At 38.0% G+C, this 27,326-nt stretch overlaps 2 protein-coding genes across 2 annotated transcripts; both read left to right on the forward strand.

Annotated features, from left to right (window-relative positions):
* Window positions 1-11,501: 11,501 nt before the first annotated feature.
* pxmp4 (peroxisomal membrane protein 4) lies at window positions 11,502-16,196 on the forward strand. Its single transcript, XM_072683120.1, has 4 exons — window positions 11,502-11,644; window positions 12,141-12,203; window positions 12,547-12,745; window positions 13,794-16,196. Exons 1-4 carry the CDS (start codon window positions 11,532-11,534, stop codon window positions 14,049-14,051), a joined length of 633 nt encoding a protein of 210 aa, XP_072539221.1. The 5' UTR covers window positions 11,502-11,531; the 3' UTR covers window positions 14,052-16,196.
* Window positions 16,197-19,722: 3,526 nt separating this feature from the next.
* Window positions 19,723-27,232, forward strand: tgm5l (transglutaminase 5, like). Its single transcript, XM_072683347.1, has 15 exons — window positions 19,723-19,746; window positions 19,885-20,026; window positions 20,316-20,492; window positions 21,250-21,477; window positions 21,966-22,084; window positions 22,274-22,402; window positions 22,637-22,814; window positions 22,903-23,038; window positions 23,782-23,885; window positions 24,125-24,394; window positions 24,565-24,594; window positions 24,707-24,916; window positions 25,127-25,284; window positions 25,611-25,747; window positions 27,082-27,232. Exons 1-15 carry the CDS (start codon window positions 19,723-19,725, stop codon window positions 27,230-27,232), a joined length of 2,193 nt encoding a protein of 730 aa, XP_072539448.1.
* The last annotated feature ends 94 nt before the right edge of the window (window positions 27,233-27,326 follow it).

A 27,326-nucleotide genomic window follows, 5' to 3' on the forward strand; every position in this document is an offset into this window, starting at 1 on the left:
TAAGGAGCGTTATCCCCTTTGTTCACTGCCATTAATTGAGACGCTCAGAGATTCCTCACGCGTTACTGGCATGTTCAGGTCGTCTCAAGATTGCGGTCCACGTTCGGGAGAAAGTCTCCACCCTACCCTAGAAGCAAGTGAGGCGTGTTCGCTTCATGCTCAGGTTCCAAGGCTACCCATGTTTAAGGCAGCACACTGCAAAGTCGGGTTAGGTCGGCCTTGCCTTTTGGTCTACTGGCTGGTTGTCACGTTTTGGTTCTGTTCATGGTTTTGCCCACGTTGCTGCACTTCATGTTTCTTATCCCTTTGTTTTGTGTTTGGTGCCTTTCTTTTATTCTCCATCTCTGCGAGTGTTCATACCTTCAGGTCTGGCCTCACACGCCATGACAACTACACACACACAGATTTTTTCACACAATTTTTTTTACCATAGCTGTTTATTGTGATATGATTCGTGTATGGACACTCTTAAAGCAGGAATGCAAAAAAAGTGATGCACTCTGTAGAATACTGTCTCTGCATCAACCAGCCCCAGACTCACATCAGTATAATATGAGCAGGCCTATCTCAGAAACCAGAGCTGTACCACTTGTTTAGCTCCAGAATTTCACTAGATACACAGTCCAGTTTACACTGTGTTACACCCTTTGCGACATCTTGGCTTTTAAGAATGTAACCAGTAAAGGTTCTTTAAGCCTTTAAATGGTTCTTCAGTCACACAACCAAAAGTGGTTATCCTATCTCCTTTGTAGCACCTTTGCCTTTAAAAAATGTAACCAGCCCATCAGGAATTCTCTTGACGCTCCTCATTACCTACTCCGGCTTTGCAATGAACATGATGTCGACTCCATCCGTGTTTTAGCACCCAAGTGTAAACTGCAGATGACATGATGAGTTGTGCTTAATATGAGCAGACACAAAAAGTAAAAAAAGAAGGTCAATTTTGATTTTAGCTTGAATTTAAGGACAAATTGAAATACAAACGCACAAACTATGCTGTATAGTTTGGGCTGCAGCTGGTGGAGAAGCCGCTGTAACAATGCTCTAGATGCACCACAGCGATTTACACAGAGATATTATGCATCAGTTCTGTTTTTCCAAACAACTTCCTGGTGAGTCTACTGCCCGATTTGTTTTAGCGAAGCACTCAAGGACAAATTTCCTGAGATCATGCCATTGAGAAAACATTATGAGAAGTTGTTTACAGTTTTTTTTACCCCACTGCACCAAGCAGGACAAAACACTCTGCCAAGCAGCAATATGAGCACCAAAAGAACATCTCTCCACTCATCCTACTCTTGCCCAATTTTAGGTCTCTGCATATATTACTGTCAAATGTTATTGCCTGAACTCTAAATCTTGGTGCTGACTGTCAGGGGGGATGTGGATTACTGCCCTTAAACAGAACTCCTGCACATTTGCAATTTTACAGTTACATCCCACCTGATCCAGGGAATGTAAATATCCTGATCATTATGTACGAGAGGAAAGGCATATCCTCATACTTTTTCAAGAAAAGAGAAAAAAAAAACGTCCCTACATGCATGTTAATGTAACAAGATTTGAATTTTGAATGATTTCTATAGGTCCAGTCATCATCATTCATGGCATTAATAAATTTCATTATATGGACAAAGGAATTGGGACACATAATGATTGAATTTGGGTGTTTCATTCAGTCCTATTGCCACAGATTGAGCATAGGATCAAGCACCTAGCCATGCAGTCTGCCTTTACACAAATTAGTTCTAAAGAGCTCATTGAGTTCTAGCATGGTACTGTAACGGGTTCCCACCATTGTAACAAGTCAAGTGAAATATCTTCCTTCCTAGATATTCCATAATCAACTGAAAAGTGGAAGCTTTTAGGAATGACAACACTTCAGCCATGTAATCTTATAGAGCAGTGTCGCCAACACTCAATGCTCAAGTTATACACTCAATAACCTGCTGTTAGAGCTGCAGAGGGGGGGCAACTCCATAATAAATTCCTATGGATTTAGAACAGAATGTCATAAAAGCTCATGTAGGTGTAACGTGTAGGTGTTCAAATACTTTTATCCATATAGTGTATGTTAAAATAATAAAACCAGAAAGAAAGTTGGGACGTTTTGATCTGACAGCACTGTTGAGATATTGTTGTGCTGAACTGCGTCTTTTTTCACAGTCCTTTGTTCTGTATGCTATGACATCTCTTTTTCAACAAGACAAAGCCCTTGTACATGTGACATAAGAGACATAACCATTTTAACAAACAACTAAAACACGTGTGGTTATACTCATGTAGAGAATGTGTGCAATACTTCGACAGTTTGTATGTATTTGGAAGCTGACAAAGCTCAATTCTACAACACTGAGTATGCAGACCTGTCTGCTTGAGGGTTCAATTTAAAATGTGTATTCAATACCAGGCTATTCTGTCCAGAATTAAATTAAATGTAAAGTGAAAAGTTTGTTCATCTATTTTTTTTGTCTAATTTGCACATTTTAGGGGACAATCTATGATGTTTAAATTAGGTATGTGTTGATATGCTTGATTTGTATCTACCCATATTATACAATACGAAATATCAATACTGTTTTACAGAATCCTTCAAATTCATTTTATGTGAAATTTCAATGCAATGTATACATTTCTGAACTGAATGAGTTAAAACTCATTTCAGGTTGCAACCTAAAAGTTATTGTTGGAGTTTAGCCATCTTTGCAGTGAACAAGCTGGAAAGTGCAACCAAATGATTTCAAATGGTGTATTGTTGTAAACAGCCTGTTGTTTTTTAATAATTGTCAAAAGCAGGTTTCTGTTTAACCGCTGATGTAGTTTGGAGAAAGGGCAAAAGTGTTTGCTGTGTGGGTGAATTAGTAACAGCAGAGAGGGATAAATATGAATCCCTGCTGCTGCCTAGGGCACACATCGTTTATTTACAATTCATTAAAATACATTTGGGTTTAGTTTGTGTTGAAATGAATGGCTCAGTGAAAAATCGAATCTACGCAGTTTTAAGATTTCAAGATCTGTCTAAAGTCTAATCTGTCTGAAGTCGCTTGAATTACAAGGTCAATGTAACCAGAAGTGGAAAAAGTACAAAGAAGTGATACTTCAGTGAAAGTATGAGAAGGCTTTATCAGACTGTTGTTATATTAAATGTAAAGGAATGGAGCTAAAATATACCTGAAGTGAAGTATTTGTATTTAATATTTTTGGACAGCATTTGAATTTGAGTTTAAAGGATGTTTCTGTGTGCAATGTTATTGTGGAAACATGTTACTGTGAAAGTACTACATTTTATAATAGAAAAGTAAATATTATGTTTCCATTGTATTTACATTTTAGCTCAATTGAACTAAAGCATATATTACTGATAAAAGTAGTATTAGCCTTGTAGCTCCAGTGTAAAACTAAAGGAGCAAAACTTCAGACACAACATGCTTAGTCTGGTCAACCCTATTTTGAGTACATTTGAACATTTGAGTAAAATTTTACTTTTTTCTATAAGTTGCATCTTTAACAAATATCTTGCTGTCCAAATTGAATAGTATGGATTTTTAATTTCCCATACTTCTTTTAATCAGCTAACCATTGATGCTGGGGTACTGGTTAAGACCATAATAAACTAATAAACATAGACTAAACACATAGTGTTTCAGCTGTTTTGGAAAGTGATGTATATACAGTATATTAAATACCCAGCTGCATTCTGGGTACCTGTTTGAAACATGCCATCCTGTTTAATGGATGCAGAGGAGGACTAAGCTATCAGAAAGTTAAAAAAAAACCTTGACTGGTGCTGCGAAATAGTGTGTGCAGCGAGCAAAAAAAAGCCTTTCACAATAAAAGAAAGAAGGGCATCAAGTTTAGAAAAGAGCCACAAAGACAGGTTTACACAGTTTGATGGAAACTTTTGGGAAAACAAGTTAAGCCTATGGGACCCATTTTCCAGACTCAAAAAGGAGCTATAGTAGAGAATCCCCACTGAGAGTGTAATTGTAAGTGTAAGGCTAGTTAGTTTCTGTGTTCAGAAAAGGATCCCTACGGTGTACTGAACATATTTTCCCCAATCATGATGAAACATAGAGTTATAATCTTTTTTTTAACTGATGTATGTTATGATGTATGTGTTCTCCTCTGTTACCTGTGGAAAATGTGGTTTTAGACACTTCAGCACTCTAGAGTTCTGTGGGCTCTAAGTAGAGAATAGAAATAATATAGATCGAAGGTGGACCAAATATAAGACCATCAATACTTTGTAACATAAATTTTGCTGTCAATGACAGAGGTCAAATGTTTCCTGTAAGTCTTCACCAGGTTTGCACACACTGTAGCTGGTATTTTGGCCCATTCCTCCATGCAGATCTCCTCTGGAGCAGTGATGTTTTTGGGCTGTCGCTGGGCAACACAGACTTTCAACTCCCTCCACAAATTTTCTATGGGGTTGAGGTCTGGAGACGGGCTAGGCCTTGAAATGCTTTTTACAGAGCCACTCCTTCATTGCCCGAGCGGACATGGATCAGTCGTCCTATCTTCCTCCAAACACGACGAGTTGAATTTTTACTAAAATGTTCTATTTTGGTTTCATCTGACCACTTGATATTCTCCCAATCCTCTTCTGGATCATCCATATGCTCTCTGGCAAACTTCAGATGGGCCTGGACATGTACTGGCTTAAGCAGGGGAACACGTCTGGCACTGCAGGATTTCCCTCTCAGCATAGTGTCCCACTGCTGGTAGCCTTTGGTAGTCTCAGTCCCTCTCAGCATAGTGTGTTACTGCTGGTAGCCTTTGTTACTTTGGTCCCAGCTCTCTGCAGGTCATTCATCAGGTCCCTTCGTGTAGTTCTGGGATTTTTGTTCACCGTTCCCATGATCATTTTGACCCCACGGGATGAGATCTTGTGTGGGGCCCCCAGATTGAGGGAGATTATCAATGGTCTTGTATGTCTTCTATTTTCTTACAATTGCTTCCCCAGTTGATTTATTTACACCAACCTGCTTGCCTATTGTACATTTACTCTTCCCAGCCTGGTGCAGGTCTACAGTTTTCTTCCTGGTGTCTTTCTGTTGGCAGTGTCTTCATATGTCGCTGACTAGTCATACATGAAGTGGCTAGAAAAGCTGATGCAAACGCCCAAACAAACCAACATGAACAATGATGTAGCTTTTGGTGGTCAAGTGAGTTGTTGTCTTCGCAGGTGTACAAAATCTAACAGTGTACACACAAGAGACAGTTATAATAAAATAAGATAAAAAAAGAAATTGGACAATGAAAATATGTACCTGTACAAAGTCCAACAAAATATTTATTACAGATTGAATTAACAGATTTTTCAAAGCAAAAAATTGAATCTGTCTGTATTGTATATCATCATGAGTATTATTATCTGAGTTCCAACAACAAGCAAGAATTCAAGGCCAGAGAGAGACCACAGAGAAACAGTAAACAGAATGAAATCCAATAAGAAATTAATGGTAGAAGGAACTGATGAAAAGTGACAAATGAATGGTAGGATGAAAAGATTAAATAAATAAATAAACTACAAAGGGCCATGTCCAGCTCATGCGCTCCTAAAAATATGTATCCTAAATGGTTCTCAGAAAGCAATTTAGTTGGTATAGAACCTTACATTATGTGGATGCTCATTAAACTTTAAACACTTCCAACATCCAAGCATCTTTTTCCCAAGATGATTCTTTAGAGAATCACTATTTGGAAGGTAATTTGAGGTATTGGTTCTTCCTTAAAGAACCTACTTTTGGTAGTAAGGGACCCCTTGTAGTGTGAAAAGATTCCACCGATTCTCGCTGTATTATTGTATGGTATAGTATTACAAATATACAGGCATCATTGGGAATATCAGTAGGGAATATTGGGTGTGCTTGTGCAGATCTTTTAAATCCACATACGGTTTCCACAAATCAGCTATTTGGTTGTAACTTCTCCTATAAGAACAAATAGTGGAACCTTGTGTGGTTTCTGTACCTTTTAGTAAGAGTGGGCTATAAACTGGGTTAAGGATCCCTTGGCTATACATCATGGACTCCTGGGGTCCTCAGATTTTTTACTTTTATTTATTAGAATTTTATATTTAGTAATCTGTCACATATTGTGGCTCTGGGATACTTGTTTTTATGACACTGGAATACATTTTTCCCCAGAGGTTTTAATGCTGGAAATGAAAGAGCAGATTTGCAATTCTATGTGTGCATTGTGTATTGGTGAGAGTCAGCTGCCCAACCTGGCACAGACGTTCAGAGCACTTTAACTGTTTATCAGTATCTTAATGAAATTTCTGCATTTCCCCAAACTAAAAAGTAACTCTATCCCACAGGTCACAGAGCTTTATTTTAAAGATATTATAGTAGCCAAGCAGACCAGACTCTGTGTAAATCATCTTGAGGTAAGTGAGAGACTCCTGGTGGTTTAGAAGGTTACTGCAGATCAGTAAATGGTTTATGGACTTGCATTGTCACCAAGCACATTGCATTATATCATTTTTTTATTACACTGAGGTGACAGCATATTTCAGTGCGGAAGTTTTGCTTCAGAAGAATGGACATTGCATTCAAAATCATGTAATGGGGAGAGATATACAGATATATGCACCCCTCCCTACATTTTTCTATCTGTCCACAACATTGATTTTTTTTCCCAGTTCTAATTACTAATCTTATCATGGTCTTCCTTGCTCATTCCAGCGCAAAGTCGGGCTTTATGGGATGTCATAAGATTAAATGATTTTTATCGGCTAAATTATGCAGCAAACACAAATTACTTTACCTTTTTAGTTTTTCAATTTTTAACTCTGTACATTTGCTTATAGACTTAGCTCTTTGTCCAAAAAACCCATACATGTTCTTAATTGAAAAAGAGTTTTAGACTTAGAGAATGTTCAATCTCCAAATATTAAATTACTCAATAATCATGCTCAAGATGGTCAAGACCTCAATTCCTGTGTATTCCCTACAACTGCACTTATTATAGTAGCTTGTTAAAATGTCCTTTTTAAATCATTTATAACTAATGACAAATAACTAGAACATGATCTGATGCACAGTAATCTTTTTATTATACACCATGTTAAATATCGTTGTTTGGAGCTGCATATTGTTTTATTCATAATTGTTTCACTAGAATAAACACTATTTAGTCACTGGTTGCTGCAACACATGAGGGTATGGGAAGCAGGATTACAACTCAAACACTGATTACAACTCAAATAAAGCACTAAATATTATCAAAAAACAAACCCAACACAGGCCGAAGAAATAGAATCAAGACCAGACAAAGGAACTCTGAACCATGAGAACTATGTATAGACAAGACTAGAAACATGTGGGAACGAATGGTAAGGATTCTTTACTCTCTTTGATGTAAGAAATCTTGACTAGGCCAGAAATGTCAAAAAGCCTTGAAAACTAATCTTTCAAAAGAGAACCAATGTAACATTATTAGAATGGTTTAAATTAATGATAATTTAGACATCATAGATTTAAAAGGGAAAGCATTATGGAAAAAGAAAAATCATGAATATGGAAATTCATCCTGTTCGTTTCAGCCTTTCTTTTTTCTATTCACTTAATGTGTTTCCTTATCTAGTTGAATGTGAAAATGCAAACAGCTAACCTGTCTTGCCACAAAACGTGACCTGCTTTTGAACGAGGAATGACCTTTGGACCACACTCATCCCATGTTGGGCACCAATGACTGATCTATTATGCAAATCACGCCATACTGACTACTAGATGACAATGGTGACATAAACATATTAGCTCAAAGTATTATAAGCTTTCCTAATACTTAAGAGAGAGAAGTCAACCCTAGTAGTAAATGAAAGTAAAATTTACAAGTAGTGTACATATATATACAGACATCTTTTGTAAATCTTGCTAAATAATGGCAGTTTTCCTTTCACACTGTGTCTCAAAAAAATTCATTTAAAATCTTTTTACATTGACTTCCATTTAAAGTTAAGAAGGTTTGTTTTCTTCTCAGATTAAGTTACCAATTTGGGATATGAGGAGATATTGGTGAGTGGTAGCAAGGATACAGTGGCAGTCAATTTTTTTCAACCCCCATTGCAATTAAGGCTTATTAGCAAAACGTAGAAGCTTTCAGATGTTTGCAATAAACAAGTCAAACAGGACTAATAAGAACTAACAGAACTAATAACTAACAAGTATTTTCTCCACATGCAACACAAAATGCCCTTTTTAAAGACAACTGTCGCATCAGAATTATTCAATCCCCTGAATAGAATCCTTTAGAGCACACATTTGCAAATTAGGTGTCAAATAAAGGACTTCATTAAATGCATCAAGTGTGCTTAAAATAAAAAAAACATAAAATACCTAAACTGGCTAGAGGGTTGCTGACTGTGATGTTTGATTGCATGTTAGAAATATGGCAAGAAATAAGTCAAGAAAATTGTCCAAATAATTCAAAGAAGAGATTAATGCCCAACACAAACAAGGAAAAGGATACAAAAAAGAGCACTGAATGTTCCTAGAGATATAGTTAAAAGCATAAGTTAAAAGTTAAAGAAACTCTGGCTACACTACCTGGATGTGGCCAAAAGAGGAAGCTATCACCAGCTGCCATCAGATTCCTAAGGAGGCAGGAGGTCAAAAAAGCCTCAAGTGACTGCAAACGACTTGCAGCATACTTGATAGCTGTAAGCACTGGTACTAAATGCCAAAGGTCTCCATGCCTAAACCGGCATACACCTTTATTAACCCAAAAGCATAAGAAAAGCTGGCCACAATCTCCTTGAAGCCATATAAATAAGACAAAGGCATTTTTGAAATCTGTTCTGTGGAGCGATGAAATAAAGAATTGGGGTCTATGGATTAGCGGTATGTCTAAAGAAGAAACAATGAAGAAAGAAAAGAAAAAGAGCACTGCCTACAGTGAAGCATGGTGGTGGTCGGTGATGCTCTGGGGCTGATTTGCTTCTTCTGACACTGAAAAGGCTGCAGCGTGTGCAGAGCAAAACAAATTCAATCAGGTATTTGAAAATCTTAGTAGAAACCCTCATGTCTTTTGTGAAGCTGAAGCTTGGGCTTCATTGGACCAACAGGACAATGATAAGAAAAGATAATCCTTTATTAGTCACACTATGGGGGAATTCACAGTGGCACAGCAGCAAAGGTACAGCAAGACTCTTAGTTACAAAAAGTAGACAAAATTGCAGTACATATACAATATAAAAAAGGCCATGCATACCAAGGCTTTGTTTCAGAAGGTTCTGAAGTGGTTGTCACAGTTGCCTGACTTGAACCCCATAGAAAATGGTAGGATTTGAAGAATGTGGTTGCAGCAGCAAGCCCATGAATTTTAGTGAACTGAAGGCCATTGCCCATGAAGAATGGGCTAAGTTTCTTCAGGAACATTGCCAGAAGCTGTTGTCTGTCTGTTCATCACTTTTGCAGCAGGTAATAACAGCAAAAAGGTGCTACTAAAGACTCTAGTCATGAAGGGGTTGAATAACTCTGAAACTGTAGAAGTCATTAAAATTGACAATTGGTGTTGAATTTGGACAATGCACTTGTTCTATTAGTCATGTTGAGCTATTTACATTGTTTGTCTGGATTTTTGCAAACAGCTTAAATTTTGTCAATTTTGCTTAAAAAAAACTCATTTGCAATGTATATATGTATATTACAGCAAGCATTTAAAAAGAATCAAATTTGTCATATTCCATGCCCAAAACTCAATAGGTAAAGCAGGTTTGTATAGGACCAGTACAACAAAGTTGTTAAGTTACTATTTCAGAGATACAAGGTTTTGACACCAGGGATGATAAGAGTGTACTGATTAAATAAGAGAGGAGACCATATTATCATGATTTATTAGGTTATTAATCGAGATCCCTATACCACACTGTCTGCTCCCCAACTGGGAGCTCCTCACTGCTGTTATATTTCAATATGATATAAGCATTTTTATGTTCTCGTATTGATCTCCTTACCTGCTATGATCTTATATCTAACATCCAGTATCTGTCCAACACAATAAGCAGTGAAGTAGTTCTCTGGCAGACTTTTAGCACTGCTCACAGACTTATAGCACTTTCCTCTGTATGATCCAAGCACCACTGTTTTAATCCTATTTTTCACCTGTATAATTCTACTCTCCAGTGCTGTCCACAGAAGGATTCTTGGCTCCTCTCCTTGCCGCTGTTGCCGAGCACAGATCACTGTAAGGCTGCATTGCTGCAGTATCTAAAGTGCTATATGAACAAAACTGAATGGAACTGTATTAAATTCACTTTGTGCTACCTATCCTTTCAATATCAACCTATCTTTGTCATATACAATTACCAAGTTTCTGCTTAAATCATGACAATCTATGATCCATGTGTCTACTGGATATGCTCCAGACAATGTTACAACCTCAGCTGTTTAGCTGATATTGATTGCTAACTGTTCCTGGGCACCAGACTCCAGACGAGTAGAAAGCTGGGAATGAAATTTCCAGGAAACTAATCAAAAAGTTCAGCCTCATTAATTGAAAACGTATCAATTGATAACTTGTGCATAGATGCCAGAAATATCAATATTCTCTACTTGTTGAATAGTCAGTCTAGAATCCAAGGGCTAAAAGGCCATGCACATTGTTTCTACAGAAATGGAAAAACTGTATATGTACAGTATAACCAAAACATTCATTTCAGGCTATGATCAACACCACACGATAATGCTGTTAACCCCCACCAGATATTAGTAGCATGTTAGCGCTAAGCTAAAGACAATGCCCTGGAACATTTTGGCCATTCTAGAAGAAACACAGATATTTAAATCTGAAATGTACTGCATATATTTGACCTAAAGCTTGTAACATGCATTAATACATATTTTTAATTCCATTTACTGACCGAATCCTGGTTATATGGCCTCTCATCTCATCAATAAAGGATTTAGGACTTCCAGAAGGCCCAGGGTAGACCTTACTCTCGTGAAACTAGTCTTGGGAAATCAGAGCATGATTAGTTGATTCCTCTGTCACTTCTGATGTTAAATCCTGTATTAGTGGTTAATGACGTGCTGGGCCTTCAGTTCTGCTTGTGATGTCCTAAACAATAGAAGAGTTTTATTTAGCTATATCCACCAGGCAAAATCCTGAAATATTTACAAAAGTAAAATAGAAAAATAAATCAATAATTTTATCTTATATGCTTTTTCATATTCACAAGGTTTGGACAGTTGTTAATATTAGTGGGTAACACATTGATAACAGTCGATCATATAGAGTTATTTCACTCGGCTATATAGACAGGAATTGAATATTAATGCTGTAGAAATATTATATATATATATATATATATGTGCTTGGTAGAGGTATTCTAGTTGTATTGCCCATTCCTATTTAACCCAGTGCTGGAGTGACTGAAGAGGCTCAGAGGTTTTATGAACCTGCATTGCTGCTATCCACTGGCCTTGTAAGGCGGAACCAAAGTACCAACCCAAGTTTCCGACCGACCGTTAAATGAAACCCCGTACATTTGAGCGAAGCGTTAATACTCCTCCGACTCAGACATGGCAGGGTCGGATCTCATGAAAACTGTGCTCTACACATTTAACACCTTACTTCAACAGGAGAAATACAAAGCTGCTCTTGCTGTCCTTAAAGGATTCAGGAATGGCGCCGTGTGAGTGTCTCTGATTCATAGTATACACGTTATGATGTTGTCCCAGCTCGGCTTATTTAACTAATTCATCGGTTGAAGCTTTCCTGTCACCTCAGACTCGAATCTGTATCTAATATATACTGTATTCATGCCCTGATTCATATTTTAATTATCCAGTGATTTCTGTCGCGTTGAGGATTTGGGGGGTGAGGTCAGGTTGGGTGGTGATCATCCAACATTTTGACCTCACTAGCTAACACTCTTCTCACTGAATGCAATCAAATCCTCACAGCAGTGCTCTAAAATCCAGTAAAATGCCTTCTGTGGAATATCCTCGATTTCGGAGGAAATCAAAAGTGAATAAGCAGTTGTCCCAATACTTTTGTCCATATAGTGTGTCTTGTTTTGTCAGTTGAACTGATTTGTGTTAACAATCAGATTCATTTAATTTGGAATAAGAAAATTCACTGTTCTCTGCAATAATGCCTTTTTTCTTTACAAATTTCCTCCTGCACAGATACGGTGCCAAAATCCGTGCTCCACATGCCCTGGTGATGACGTTTCTTTTTAAAAATGGCAGGTAAAGTAGGCTACAGTACAAAAGGGCATGTCAGTCTGCCCTTGCTTCATATGACCACAGGCTCTGTTGGATTTCTGTATTTTTTTTTTTTTATACAGACTATAATTTTCCAATTTATGCCATTATCTGGTTTCTGTGTTGCTTAGAATTATTAATGTAAACATGTGTAGAAAAAATAAAACCATTGCAGTTGACAGTGTCTATCACTGATTGCGCTCCCATGTTTATCAGCATCTGCAGCACCTACAGTACTGGCAGACAATTAAAATAAAAAGATGTTGAAGGTGTACAACAATGTTTAAAATGTATTGATTATCTTTCTCTACTCTCTTTTGTTCTCCAGCCTCAAATCCAAGTTGAAAGCTATAGCCCAGGCCACATACACGCACTCCAGGAATCTAGCCTTGTTCGTGTTCACATATAAAGGACTGCAGGCACTTCAGCAGCGCATTCAGGGAAAGAGTCTTCAGTCTCATGCTTTTTTCGCTGCTTGTATCGGGGGTTGGCTTGTATTTGGAGACAACAACAATATCAACAGCCAGGTGAGTGAGAACAGGGGTGAAGGGGAAGAAAGTAATGCAGTTGTTTTTAACCTGGAGCGCTTGCAGAGAGGGTGAAGGGCCTTGTTCAAGGGCCCAATAGTGGCATCTTGCCGAGTTCCGATATCGAACCCATATACCTACTACAGCTACCTGTTTAACTACCACTGCTACCTGTTTAATGACCATGTTAAAACCTAAAAAAAAAAAAAGGACTCATAACTATCTGCCACTTGGACTCGTAACTATCTGCCATTATTAATACCACCATTATTAACTATCTATTGTATCTGGTTTGGTCATTTTTATCATTAATGTTTAAATAGTTCTGACCAGAGGAGGATGGGTCCCCCTTGTGAGTCTTGGTTCCTCCCAAGGTTTCTTCCTCCAGCTCTGAGGGAGTTTTTCCTTGCCACTGTCGCCGTTGGCTTGCTCACTGGGGGGTCTTTGATCCAACATGTCTTACGTTATTTTCTTCTTTCTTCTTTGTCTCTGTCTTTTATTAATCACTATTTATGTAAAGCTGCTTTGTGACGACAACAGTTGTAAAAAGCGCTATACAAATAAATCTGACGACCTGACTTGATTTGACATGCCGGTCATCAATAGCCCAGTGCTGATCCACCACTCCCCTTAAAATGAATAATTAAAAGTGATCTGAAATAATTTAATTTAATTTAATTTTAATTAATATTGTAAATTGGAATTTGCAGACTTGGATCTTTTATTCTTTAGTCCTTCAGTTGAAGCGCTCACACCTGCAGAAATCTCACTGTTTAATGGGGGCATATGCTGGGGCATATGCTATGTACATAGGGTACTACTGCTGGACATGGGAGCTTGTTTCCTTTCAACCGAGGCTGCTTCATCAGTTGCAGTTCCAATGGTGTAAGACAGTCTCATGAATCATGATTAAGCCAAGTACTTCATACATCATTCCAGATGCTGAAACCTGTTCTCCTTTCTACACAACTTTGATAAATTAGGGCCATCATTTGTCTGCTTGTTTCTTGTGTTTTTGACCTAAATGCTATTTTCTTCTCTTTTTTAGATAAACATGTACTTGTTGTCTAGAATTCTGTTTGCCTTGTCTCGGCTAGCTGTGGAGAAGGGCTACATCCCCCAGCCCAAGAGGGACCCGTTCCCACTGTTTGCCACCCTGGTGTGGGGCATTGTGCTCTGGCTGTTCGAGTACTACCCCCACACCTTGCAGCCTTCGCTCCAGTCTTCAATGACCTATCTCTATCACGACAGCAACGTTTGGCACGATGTAAACGATTTTCTTATAAGCAACAAACCACGGACTTAAAGAAATGTAATACCCTTTCGCTATTTTTCTCTTTAACCAGAGCTCTCATGTCAAACACTGAGAGTTTGGCACCAGTCATCACTGTAGAATGTGTTTTTGGGTCGTGATTGATCTGCTGTTGACACATTTCCTTTAGGACTTGAAAAAGTGAATGATGAGAGTGTAATTACTAATCACAAAGGAGTTTTTGACAAAGTTATAAGACATGTATGCCTTGAAAGTCTTCATCCTGCAGTTGTTTTTACTTTTTTGCGCATTTGTGGCTGAACATTCAGAAGAAAGAAAGAAAGCAAGCATCCTCAATTTATTTATTTAGGAACAATAAATAAATGTGTACTGAGCGCCCCTATGTAGGAACAAAAGCCCCCTTTTTGCTTATTAACTGGTTAAGCAATGTTTTGCATAAATGACTAGGACCTCTGGCACTGTTTTCAGTTAATGGGTTTTGTAGGTTTCCAAGCCTTGACTGCTCTTCAAGTCGTGCCACAGCATCTCTGTGTGGTTCAGTAATTCTGACTGCATTTCAACAAATGATTTGGCTTTTTGTTGCAAATGCAGCATTTTAATTTACTGCCAGCCTGCTGCATCAGAACTTCCCCCAATATGCTTGGATGGTGGTGTTTTCTGTTATCTTTTGTTCCATTTTTATGATGGCTTACATTGCCTTGAGTCTCCACAGTGATCTTCTAAACATTAGGCCATATTTCTTAAACCCCACTTCCACGGTGTCAACAAAGATTCTCACATTCTCCAGTGTTTCCTGTTTGGGATTTCGGTTTAGTTTATGAGGACAATGGGATTCATCATTATAAGATCAGAGCTGTAAACAATTCTGTGGATATCATGAATCTGATTTAGACTTTTTGAAATTTAAGAAAATCCTTAAGTTGGAAGGTATTGGTGAATGATGTCTTTAGTCTGTTTGTTTGATAAGCAATGGGCCAATGACAAATGAAAAATGTGAAAAAATGCAAAAACTGTTTTATTGACCTGTTTTCCAGTACTGTATGACATTTTAGTTATTAGTGGAGAATGTATTTACAGAAAAGTAGCAGATATTCTGTTCACACTCCACATTACCTCAGTACCGGGTTTCTGTGAATTCTTTTTCTGTTGTGTGCCACTAGAGGGCACTATATAGCCACAAGGATGTAATGTGCCAACCGAGACTGGGACACTGACTCAAGTCGTAGTCTCATGTTGACTCTCATGTTCCTAGGTGCTACTTAGACTCTCTCTCTTGGTGGAAAAATGGTTCTTGGAGTTGTTCTGTAAAGTGGTTTTATGGATAACAATTACTTTTACAAAAGAACAATCAAAGAACCAATTTTTTAACAGTTTAGATGAAGGACTAATGCTGTGTTCAACAAATTCAGCCGTGCTGTTAGTGCTGGCTGATGACTACAGTGCTAAGTGAATGTGTGCAGGCAAAAAGACACATGAAATCAGTTCTGACTATTCACATTCATGTTGAATGCCCACACATGGAAGTGATTTAAATCTGATTAGAAAAGATTGTATTTGACATGTTCACATAGCCCTGAAAAAAATCACATCTGTGTCACATTGTGAACGCATTATCCCATATCTGCAGTCAGTTCCCACGAGTCGGATTAGGCCCTAGCCTGGGCTGAAAAGGTGAATGATTTGGTGGTGAATCATTGCCATCTCAATTTTGTCCAAGACGAGACCTAATCACAATATGGAAATCTGGCTTCCAGTGCCTGGTGCAGATGTCAAAAAATAGCGTCATTGAGTTTCATCAGCCACCTTGTGCAAGCACTTATGCCATCTTTTGTTATTATGTAAGGTGACATTACTATGATAAATTATTATGAAATTTTAATGAAGACTTTCTTGATTAGGAAACAAACTAAATTGACTGTGCTTATTTATAGTTTTTGTCATAATACATTTAATGGTTAGTTCCAGCATTCCTGATTCCTGGGGAATATAATGATACATTTATTGTTTAATTACATGTCTTTCTAAAAGACATTTGATGCATTGATTAATATTTAGTGTGTTAAGGTGAACCAGGGATAGTGCTTTTTATTATTCCTGTTCTAATGTGTGTGATTATGTATTTTACAAAAAATCTAACTGAACACTGTGTGATATATCTAAATAAAAGCAATAAAAAGACATGATCATTGTTGCTGTTTTGATGTTAACCATAATATTTCTTTGGTACTTTCTGAATACATATTTGGGTTTGATACACAATGTAAACATTGCGTCAGGTGAGTTAAGATGAAATTCACTGCCTTTGTCCTTACCAGCAGTGCCTTTGTTGTACAATAGAACATTCTACTCAAGTTACTCAGCAAGGTGTAACTGCAGAGGCTGGAGAAATCATCCTCTTTCAACATACACTCTTCATTGAAGTTACTTATTGTTATTTTTAACAGTGTTACTGCATCATTATATGGTATGTTAAAACTGACATGCACATACGTATAGATAGATAGATAGATAGATATTTATGTCATAGGAGAGGGTAGAGCACAACCTAATACACACACTGATATATATATAGTGTTGCTGTCATGCAAAAACCTTTTCTCAAAAAGGGCAACGTTAAATTACGTTTATTTTAGGTCATACTGGAGCATTTCTATTGGTCCAATCTTAATGACAGTTTGATGCAATGTAAAGAACAGCTACCAGATTTACACTATCAAAAATTGAGATACATGGTTTTTGTGTGACTGTGACAAAATGAACTGCTGAGCCACCACTGCTCCATAGTGGATTTCCTCCTACAAACTGCTTGCTTCAGGTGCTTCAGGTTCTTTGGTAGACTGACTTGTGTGCTTAGGGTCGTTGTTTTGCTGCATGACCCACATTCTCTTGAGATGTTGCTGGTATAATTCAGTATTCATTGTTCCATCAATGATGGCAAGCTGTCCTGGCCCAGATGCAGCAAATCAGGCCCAAACCATGATACCACAACCACCATGTTTCACAGATGGAATAGGTTTTTCTGTTGAAATGCAGTGTTTTCTTTTCTCTGTAACTAACATAGATCTATTTTGGTCTCATCCGTCCACAAAACATTGTTCCAATAGCCTTCTGGTTTGCCTGTGTGATCTTTAGCAAACTGCAGATATGAAAATGTTCTTTTTGGAGAGCAGCAGCTTTCTCCTTGCAAACCTGCCATGCACATCATTGTTGTCCAAAGTTCTTCTGATGGTGGACTGATGAATATTAATATCAGCCAATGTAAGAAAGGCTTTTACTTGCTTAGAAGTTACCATTTACCTTCGAATTGTTGGCTAATTCTAAAGGTTCACATACTTTTGCCACTCAGAAATATGTAATAGCTGACAATATCTGATATTTTACACAATAAATAAATGACGAAGTTTGATCTTTTTGTCTCGTTTGTCTGGTTCCCGTTGTCTATTTTATGATGTGTGAAAAGTTTTAGGTCAAATTTATGCAGAAATCTAAAAAACACAAACTTACAAGCACCACTAGAAGAAGCAAGATGTCATTTCAAATGAGTAGAGGAATGTGTGGGATATATTTACTTTTGTAAATACAACAAATGTGGGATTAGTGTGTACTAAGTACTAAACATAATATACAAAGCATATTACAGAAGACCACAGGACAGTACTATGGAACACCAGATGTTAAACCCTATTAATGTAGAATATTATTGAAGCTTTATTTATAACTAGAACCGTCATGTATTTTATTATATTTTACCTTACGTATTTTTGTAAGGGCTAAGGTATTGATTGAAACCTCCTGTCCCAAATCCCTTTACCTCATATGCCTTTTATTCCAAAACAACTTTAGAACTGAGTTGTGGAAAACTGGGTGTAGTGGAGGTGTGGATTCCAAAGAATATCCAACTGGAAAACGCCCAACTACCTCACCTTGCTTGGCACTATCACTTTTTCTTCTGATGTGCCTGGACTTGTACTCTCACACTGTGCCTCTAAGCTTTGGAAAAAGTCGTGTCTGATGACGAAAATGTAATTGCTGATTCGTTGTGGAGTCATTCAGATAGGGCAGGGTCTCTTTGGTTTGAGTGAAACCTTAAACGCACGCAAGGGATGAAAAAACTGAATGCAAGAATTTAACACAGGACCAGTGAACTCTGTTTAATTGGTCAGTAATATCCGGACACTCTAATGTACTGTAATACACAGCATAGTGTATTAGTACTTCTACACACCCGGACTGAACAGTAATGCGGATAACTATATTTATTTATGGCCAGGCACTGTTCCACTATTGCGCTCATAGTTAATCATAGTCCTGCAGTGCCCATGGTCTGGATATTTTAGCCTTACCCTGTCCTAACACACCCAATAACAAGAGCAAAGTTTTCTCAATAACATTAGGGACATAGCCTGTCACTTAGCCTGCAGCGGCCCTGCAGGGCCAAGAGCTGGTGAGTAAAACAAGGTGTGCTGGGAACATGAAAAACACTATAAGTCATACTTATCAGTATACTATACTATCAATCATTTCAGTGGAACTGCAAGACCAAGACTGCACTACCATAAATAATAAACAGGTAAAAGTATGCACAATGTAGAGCAAAATGTGTCCTCCGCATTTAACTCATCTGTGGTAGTGAACACACTAGTGAACTAGGGGCAGTGAGTACACACACACACAGAGCAGTGGGCAGCCAACTCCAGCGCCCAGAGAGAGTAAAGTGGCAGCTTGCAGAGCCCTGGAATCAAACCCACAACCCTGTTATCAATAGCCCGGCGCTCTAACCGCTGGGCCAACACAGTATTAAATTTTACACCAAAATCGGTCAGCCAAGACATGTTCGATACCTATCGTTAGCATCATTAGTTTCCCACTTGAGCTACGAGTCCAACGCCAACACGAAGATGGATCTGATAACCTACTGTTTTAGCTTTGTAGTTTAGCCTTTTATCTACTTTGATATTGGTTAATGTAGTTAATGTAGTATCTCGCCTCCTATAGCTACCAATCTCGTAATGTCTGCTGGTTTTCCAAGACTTGCATGAAACTGCATTAACAATATAGATCATACAAGAGAGCAGCAATTACAGTATGGAATTTGTGAATTTTGTGGCAAGAAGCTTATTTTTAAAATAATGTAATTTTAATAGATCAATCATCTGTCAACTAGTGAAATTCTATCAAGTTGGCGAGAAGTGAGACAACCAGCTTTGAGAGTGTCCCCAGAAAATGTCTTACTAATACTAATACTAATACTACAGAAACAAAAGTGTGCCGAAATACACTATTTATCCATCCAAGCACAATTTCATCTGTTAGTACTTGCGTACAGAACAGTAACCCCTGTGAGTTTGGTTCTCTCATGTACCATCTATGGACTGGCGAGTTTAGGACCACAAGCATGTGTAATAAAGCACTACAGCCTGTTGCTCCAGTGTTGTTTGAAAATGGGCAATGCCATTACTTTCTCTATACCTTCCTCTTTAAAAACAAATAATAATAAAATTGATTCATGCTGTGAACAAATGTGACAAGAGTAAGGGCATCTACACTAACTCTAAAAGCAGTTTACATTATTACTTACATTAGCTGTCATTTTTGTGCAAAACTAAGCAAACCAAACTACACTTGCCCTGAATAATCGATTACAGTTGGGGGTGAGAATTGTGTAAATTGAATTAATGGAATTTAGTCTCCACCTGGAGCCACCATGCTGCTCCGTCTGTGTTTATGGGTGTGGGTGCTTCTGTTACTCTGGAATAGTTACCCACCCATGTAACACCCACAGCGAAAGTGTGACTTCAGCATTGTACTCAGCGTCACTGTAGGGGTACAGTATGTCTATGATTTCAGTGCTTGTTCTGACATTCAGCAAAACTGGTTTGGTCACCTAGGACGTCTGTTGAACTTTCTCGCTGACGGGAGTGGCAGTGAGGTGTATATAAGGCTGGAGAGAATTTATGGGTTCAAGGCAAACAGCAATCAGCGGCAGATACAAGACAGACTAATGGACGGTAAGCCTCTCATATTCTGTCCTGTATATTATCATATTATTGCAAAAAAATCTTGTCTCCATTTATTAATCTTTTAAAATAGAATTTTTCTTTTTTTCATTGTAACTTATATTCAAAGAGGGGTTTCTTTCTCTGAAGTCCATATTATTTATTATTTGCTTTGCTTTATTGCTTTATTCTTGCATCAAATGTGCCTAATTGCATGGCTCTTTTACATAATAGATGGTTGTTTAATGTAACCGTATTCTATTGCAATGTCATAGATGTGTCTTTTTGTGTGTGTGTACAGCTTTGAGAGTTCAGTATGTTAACCTGGAGCAGATAGAGAACCAGCAGCTTCATAAAACAGATGGCTTGAGCTCTGATGCTCTGGTAGTGAGGAGAGGACAGCCCTTTAAGCTTACATTGGTCTTCAATAGACCTTACAGACTGAACAGAGATAGTCTCGTCCTCAGAGTGGAACTAGGTAAGCTATGTGTTTCATCTGATCATTATGGGTTTCAATGTAGCCTTGCTTGAATTTGACACATTTTTTTTGTGTCACTTTGTTTATCTATCAGCGTCTAAAATGTATCCATTACTCTGTATCTTAATTTCAAGGGTAACTAACCTGGGTTTGGAAATGTGTACCCCTGCAGAGTTTACTGCCAACATACCTGCATAGCTGTAATATTCAGATGCTACTAAAGATGTTGAAAAAATCAGTAGCTCAGCAACAAAACTCATTTACAATTTGTTTCCTTTTATCCCATAAGTGGTTTATTATTCACAACATGTTTGGAGCTACAATTCTATATAATGAATAAATAATGGAAGCCTTTGATCACTAGCAGTCTGCTAGCCTAAATCATCACACTCTTGTCTTCATATGTAGTATCTAACTAGCGAAGGTTTTCTTGGGTAAATAGCAAAGCACTTTGTAAGTCGCTCTGGATAAGAGCGTCTGCTAAATGCCGTAAATGTAAATGTAAATGTAAATGTAGTCTTTAAAAAAGACTTGATACCTTAAACATGACTGTTCGGTGCTTGTTTGTGGGGTATACAGGACACATATGTAAATTAAATTTTGGATGGACTTTAATAAGTATCAGATCCAGTCTAAGACTAGACAATCTCCAGGAGCAGGCATGACCAGATGTGCTCAGTGTATATAATCTCTTTACTTATGAATCAATCATGTTCTCCATCCAAAACCCCCTCCCGTTTTTCTTTCATCCCTACAGATCGCCTCTTTAATGATATTCCCATCACGCTCTTTAAAAACTCGTCTCAGTCCCAGTGGGCTGCATATTTGCAGCAGGGTTCACTGGAGTCCACTAAGGCCTCAGTGCATGTGACCTGCCCTGCCAATGCCCCAGTCGGGGTCTACCAGCTGTTGCTTATGTCACCTGCTGGGCCGTACAGTTTCAAGGTGGGCCAGTTGGCCCTGCTCTGCAACCCATGGTGCCCAGGTGAGTTTTAGCTTTCTTGAAGTCTCAAAAAGGATATAATTGGAGAGGGTTTACAGTATACAGCAGATGACTTAAACCCATAAACTGCAAGATTATTATTTCTTTTTTGAAGTTTTAGATTCATATTCAGTAATAAATATTACAAATTGCACAGATCCTTGTATTTGCAAAAGGAAAACATTAAGAAAAAGATATTAATATAACCAGATTTTTCTCAGAGCAATTTTGCACCGTTTTTATCAGTCCATTTATCATAAATATTCATTCAATAACTATTTAATTAATAATAATCATAATATAAAATTAGAACTACAAAGCTTTGATGCCATGATTCACGAGAAACTAGAGTATCGATCCACATGCAGGTCCCCGACAATTGGTTCTGATATAATTGATACTGTTTGCCCAGTCTTTTATTCCAAATAATGTTACAAGCTATTTACGGTTTATGTTTTGTGTGTGTGTGTGTGTGTGTGTGTGTGTATCAGCTGATTCTGTCTACATTTCTGATGAGAGTCAAAGGCAAGAATATGTGAGGAACGACTTTGGTCTGCTGTATCAGGGCACAGCCAAAAACATCAACTTCCGACCCTGGAGCTTTGATCAGGTCAGAACATCTCCAGTGTATGACTCTTAGAAATATATCAGTGTCGTCATCACATTTATATTTTAGACATTAATAGCACTGTTGTGTCTATGTCAAATGAAGTGGCAAAATTAAGATGTGTTGTGGAGTGTAACATCCTGTGGCCTGCTGTTCAGTAGAGTGATTTTTTGTGTTTTGGTGTTGTTGCAGTATGAGAGAGGTATCCTGGATATCTGTATGATGATGCTGCAGGTGAGCACTGAACACAAAAGAAACTGGAGGAGTGATTATCTGAATCGTGCTGATCCTGTTTACATCAGCAGAGTGGTCTCAGCTATGGTGAGCAACTCCTCACTCCTTCCTTCTGTTCTTTTTTCCTGTTCACCTAAACACTTTAAATTAGACATTAAAAATAAAGCTCTCTAAATGTTTTTTGGCTTGGATGTAAAGTTCTTGAAAATCCTTTAAACAGTGGAGAACCTTTACATTTTGTAAAGTAAATGAGGTACAAACAGTGCTCTGTAAAGAAGTCGCCCCCTATATGTGTACTGACAGTGTATTTTCCCTGCACAGATAAACAGTAATGATGACTGCGGGGTGCTGCTGGGAAACTGGTCAGAAGACTACAGTGGTGGTGTCCACCCTTCAGAGTGGACTGGCAGCAGGGAAATTCTGAAGCAGTGGGCTCAGACCCGCTTCAGCCCAGTCAAATACGGACAGTGCTGGGTCTTTGCTGGCGTCATGTGCACAGGTACTGAATATAAAGCATGTGATCTTTCAGTGCTGTTTATGAAGTTCTTCGGAAGAAAGTGTTGACACTTTGTGTGTGTGTTTTATAGTGATGAGAGCCCTTGGTATCCCTGCTCGCGTGGTTACAAACTTTGACTCGGCTCATGACACGAACGGGAACCTGGTAATTGAGGAGTTTTACACTGAGACTGGGGAAAAGCTGCCACGTGGTCAGGATTCCATCTGGTGAGTTGAATCACTTTCCAGCCATTCTGTTTCTAGCAGCAGAAATATTTTGCACATAGCAGTATAAACATGTTTGAATATGAGAAAAAATATCAGCTCTAAAATCTGTTTGATGTGCCACTGTCGTCTCTATTATTACCACTCAGGGCTTAGCTGCTAACTGCGCTGTATAACTCTGGTGAAGCAGGTTAGACAACCCATATAAGACTTGTGTAATGCTGTGTAACCCTAGTCATATTAGTGTAATCCGGTAACATTACTCTACTGTATCAGTCCATATGTTTATTTCACTATCAATGACGGTTATGTATCTCTTAGCTTGTCCAGAAAAGCATGTTTAAATATAATAGTGTGTCCTTGATTCTCAAATTATAATTGCCAACTGTAGGGGGAGCCCAGGAGCATGAAATCCCAATTCCAGCATTGTGCTTCTTTAATGTTTTTATTAATTTGTTAAAAACTCTAAAAAAAAAAAAAAAAGGAAATGAATCCAAAAATTATTATATATATCCATAATCATTTTAATAAAACTAGAACTCAGAATACCTCCAATATAAGAACAGAATAGTTAGTAAATAGTTATATATAATTCAATAATAAATGGGTAATTATTGCTATATTTCAGACAAGACTGTTATTGAATAGAATAACAATTTTTAAGACATTTGACTTTCTTCTTATTTACAATACAAAGTCGAATGTGATGTTTGAAGCTTACAGAGATATCTGAATGCTCTTTGCAGGAACTTCCATGTGTGGGTGGAATGCTGGATGAAGAGGGCTGATCTGGGAGGAAGTTTTGATGGCTGGCAGGTTCTTGACCCCACGCCACAAGAGAGAAGTGGAGGTCAGTCCGGTTCCACTTTCATGCACTGTACATTACTTACTGCATTTGTTTATCTCTGGAATAATGTACAATTATAAAGCAATATATATATATATATATATATATATATATATATATATATATATATATATATAATGACATGTGAATATGAAGAATCTAATATAATGTAATATTGAGGTCTTATACCTATTATTTATATTTATATTGTTATTTATTTTCACTGTCCTTTGTCTTCACAGGGATGTTCAGATGTGGGCCTGCCCCTGTAAAAGCAATCCGGGAGAAGCGGATGGACATGCCTTTTGACATCCCTTTCATCTATGCTGAAGTTAACGCTGATGTGTGTGTGTGCATTGTGCGTCAGGGGCAAGTGATGAGCTCCTCTATAGACACAAGCAGAGTGGGATCATTCATCTGTACCAAAAGCCTTGGCTCCAACCGCCCACAGGACATCACCTCCACCTACAAATATGGCAAAGGTGAGAGAGAGGGAGGTAAAGAACAAGGCAGTGAAATAGTCTGGGAGGAAGTTTTTAAAAAGTTCATATCATATAAAATAAAATCAATAAAATATGCATAACAACAAATTGTTGAGTACATGTGTGCAGCTATTGTGTGCAGTTGTATATGTTCTGACCCATTCTTAGCAAATATTAAGCATCCGATTATCTTCTTTCAGTGGCCACACCAGCTATAGACAACGGCAACAGCAGTAAGTATTGTCATTTCCTATCTCATCAACTTTGTGAATCATTACTGTTTTTCAATCATTGTAGCACAAACTCACTTTAACAGTAGTGTCTCTGTATCGTTGTGTGTAGGAACAGCTAAAGGTCTCTCTGTGATGCTGAGTCTTCTTAAAGCACCTGTGATGGGAGGAAATATCTCTTTCTCTGTCACTGTCACTAACAAGGAGGGTACCCCGAAAACAGTGAGGGAACATGTGAACGCTCAGGCAAAGAGCTATAACCGCAGCCCATCCGATGCCTTCTGGGATGCCCATAACACCATTCAGCTTGCTGCTAATGAAAGTATGTTTGTGTTGATCTCCAATCAACATAATATATAATATACACATATATATATATATATATATATATATATATATATATATATATATGTGTGTGTGTGTGTGTGTGTGTGTGTGTGTGTGTGTAATTCTGGACCCTTTCTTTTTTGTTTATGTGTAGGGCAGCTATTGTTTTCAAATCATGATTAAAAATGTGTTTCCTGCACTTTAGGTAAGGTGCTGCAGCACCAGATCTCCTACAGCCGGTATGCAGGGCTGGGGGATGGGCAGTTAATCAACTTGGCTGCGGTTGTAATGGATGTGGCTACTCAAGAGAGCGTCCTGGCTTCTGAAGAGTTCAACCTTACCAGCCCCGTCATCAACATACGGGTATGGCAACCAATGAGAAAACTACATCATTGGAGGAGAAAGAAAACTTTCCTCAGTAGCTGATCTTTTTTTATCATTGGCAAGATGTTCAATTTTAATCAAAGTTTAACTTAAAGTACTTTAAAGCAGTACTTGAAGAACCATAGCTGGAACCACATTTCTAGTTCTTTGTATCATCAGTATGGAGTTTGCAAATGGTTTTCTAGTTCTTGCAAAATCAATCATAGAGGTTGCTGTGAATATTATGTCTAAAAATAAATAAATAAAAGGCAAATAATTGAAAGAAAGGGTTTGGCCTTGTAGTAAGATTTCATTTCTTTTTCTAGATTGCTGATGAGGTCTCCATAGTTGCCCAAAGGCAGCAGGTTGCTATGGTGACATTCGCCAATCCGTTCTCAGAGCCAGTGAGTGGAGTGTTGACCGTGGCCGGCGCAGGCCTGCTGGACGACAAAGTGCTCTTCAAGTATGTGCAGATTCTTTTTTTTTTGGCTTCACTTTCATTTCAGTGCAGCTCAATCTAGTCTCATTCCATTCTGATTGCAGACCAGGTTTTCAGGCACTCTGTGACAATGAGGTTATCTCAATGCTGCTCTCCTGGCTATCTTGATGTACAGTTCTATAGTACTCCTCAGGTCTGTGTGATTCGGTTGGATTCACTCTAGCAGAAGTCAAAGCAGTCTGTTCCAGTCTAGTGCTGGTTCTGCTTTAGTACATTCTTTCTCACTGTGACACATGGCAGAGACAACAAACCTGATTATTAAAGAGGCCTTCTGTCTGCGGCCCACTAAATATAAACTATAATATACTGTAACAATGTTCTTAGGTGTGGTGACTGACTCAAATATGAGATATTTAAAGCTTTGTGTGATTTGTGATGACATATCTTGGAGGCTACATACCATACGTTTGTCAGGTATTTGATGTATTTCCTGTCCGTTTGTGATGTTTTATTGGTCAGTGTACCAAAAATGAAAAGTCTATACTCATTTCTGTGACCATTTTCAAACAATTTCTAACATTTTCTCTTTATTTGAAAGAATAAAACCAGCTTGTTTAGGTACTGTGTTAGAACTGTGGGTACTTCTTGACCGGCAGGACTGCATAACTGTGCAGGGCTGAACCAAACAGGCAGATTTCGTAACAAGTGAAATGAAACAATGAAACTGTTTTACAGTTTATGTTTCATTTATGTGTTACATGCTACATTTAGCTCATTTATTTCCACACAGAAAAATTCAGTTTTGCCTGATATGGTCACATTCATATAAAGTCTGTGTTTTTCTTCATTGGATGTTGAAAGCAGTTAAGGGGGTTGAAATACCAAGCAGCATTTTGGCAACACAAAGCTTCCCACTTGTCCATCAGTTACCACACCCATGAACATGTACGCTGTATCATTATGAATGTACTATGTAGCATTATTTTATATGTCCATTTGTCCAAAATATAAAAATATCTAATATAAAACTAAATATTTAAACTGATGTGATTTGTATAACAAAATATATGATGCTACTATTCCTGATAATACTATATAATAATGTTTTAAAATGTTAAAAATAAGCATTACAGTTCATGAGAACAAGCAAATTCTTGTTCACCTAAAAATGTCTGATATTTACTGATGTTGCCCCCCTACAGTCTTTACCGGTTATACAGTATTCTCTCACAAAATGTCCAGAAGAAAGGTTACAATCCTGAGGTTATGCTGTTAAAATCATACTGGTTACAGTGAATCTGTGTTAACTACCTCCCTAACATCTTTCCTAACCTCGTCTGGCTCTATCTGTTTCACAGTGTCGCGCTTCAGCCTGGGGAGAACATGGAGATCTCGGTTAACTTCACTCCAAAAATGACAGGAGTTAAGATGCTGCACGCCAGTCTGAGGCTGAACGACAGCGCTGCTGTTATCCGTGGCTTCCGGACCATCACAGTCCAACCCGCATGATGATGAAAATGACAAGCCTTTCATTAGAGTCCAGCACTATTAGATTTAGACACTGCACTTGAACTGTAACTGCACTGGAGGTATTTAATATGAA

This window comes from Salminus brasiliensis, chromosome 7 (genome assembly GCF_030463535.1).
Source record: "Salminus brasiliensis chromosome 7, fSalBra1.hap2, whole genome shotgun sequence".
NCBI classification, from domain to species: Eukaryota; Metazoa; Chordata; class Actinopteri; order Characiformes; family Bryconidae; genus Salminus; species Salminus brasiliensis.

Bases quoted from the DNA above. Each gene is read 5' to 3' on its own strand.
- pxmp4 (XM_072683120.1), top strand. From the start codon at position 11,532: ATGGCAGGGTCGGATCTCATGAAAACTGTGCTCTACACATTTAACACC. The intron at 11,645-12,140 runs GTGAGTGTCTCT...CCTCCTGCACAG, and splicing joins GGATTCAGGAATGGCGCCGT to ATACGGTGCCAAAATCCGTG. The intron at 12,746-13,793 runs GTGAGTGAGAAC...TCTCTTTTTTAG, and splicing joins ACAACAATATCAACAGCCAG to ATAAACATGTACTTGTTGTC.
- tgm5l (XM_072683347.1), top strand. From the start codon at position 19,723: ATGCTGCTCCGTCTGTGTTTATGG. The intron at 20,027-20,315 runs GTAAGCCTCTCA...GTGTGTGTACAG, and splicing joins ACAAGACAGACTAATGGACG to CTTTGAGAGTTCAGTATGTT. The intron at 25,748-27,081 runs GTATGTGCAGAT...TCTGTTTCACAG, and splicing joins GACGACAAAGTGCTCTTCAA to TGTCGCGCTTCAGCCTGGGG.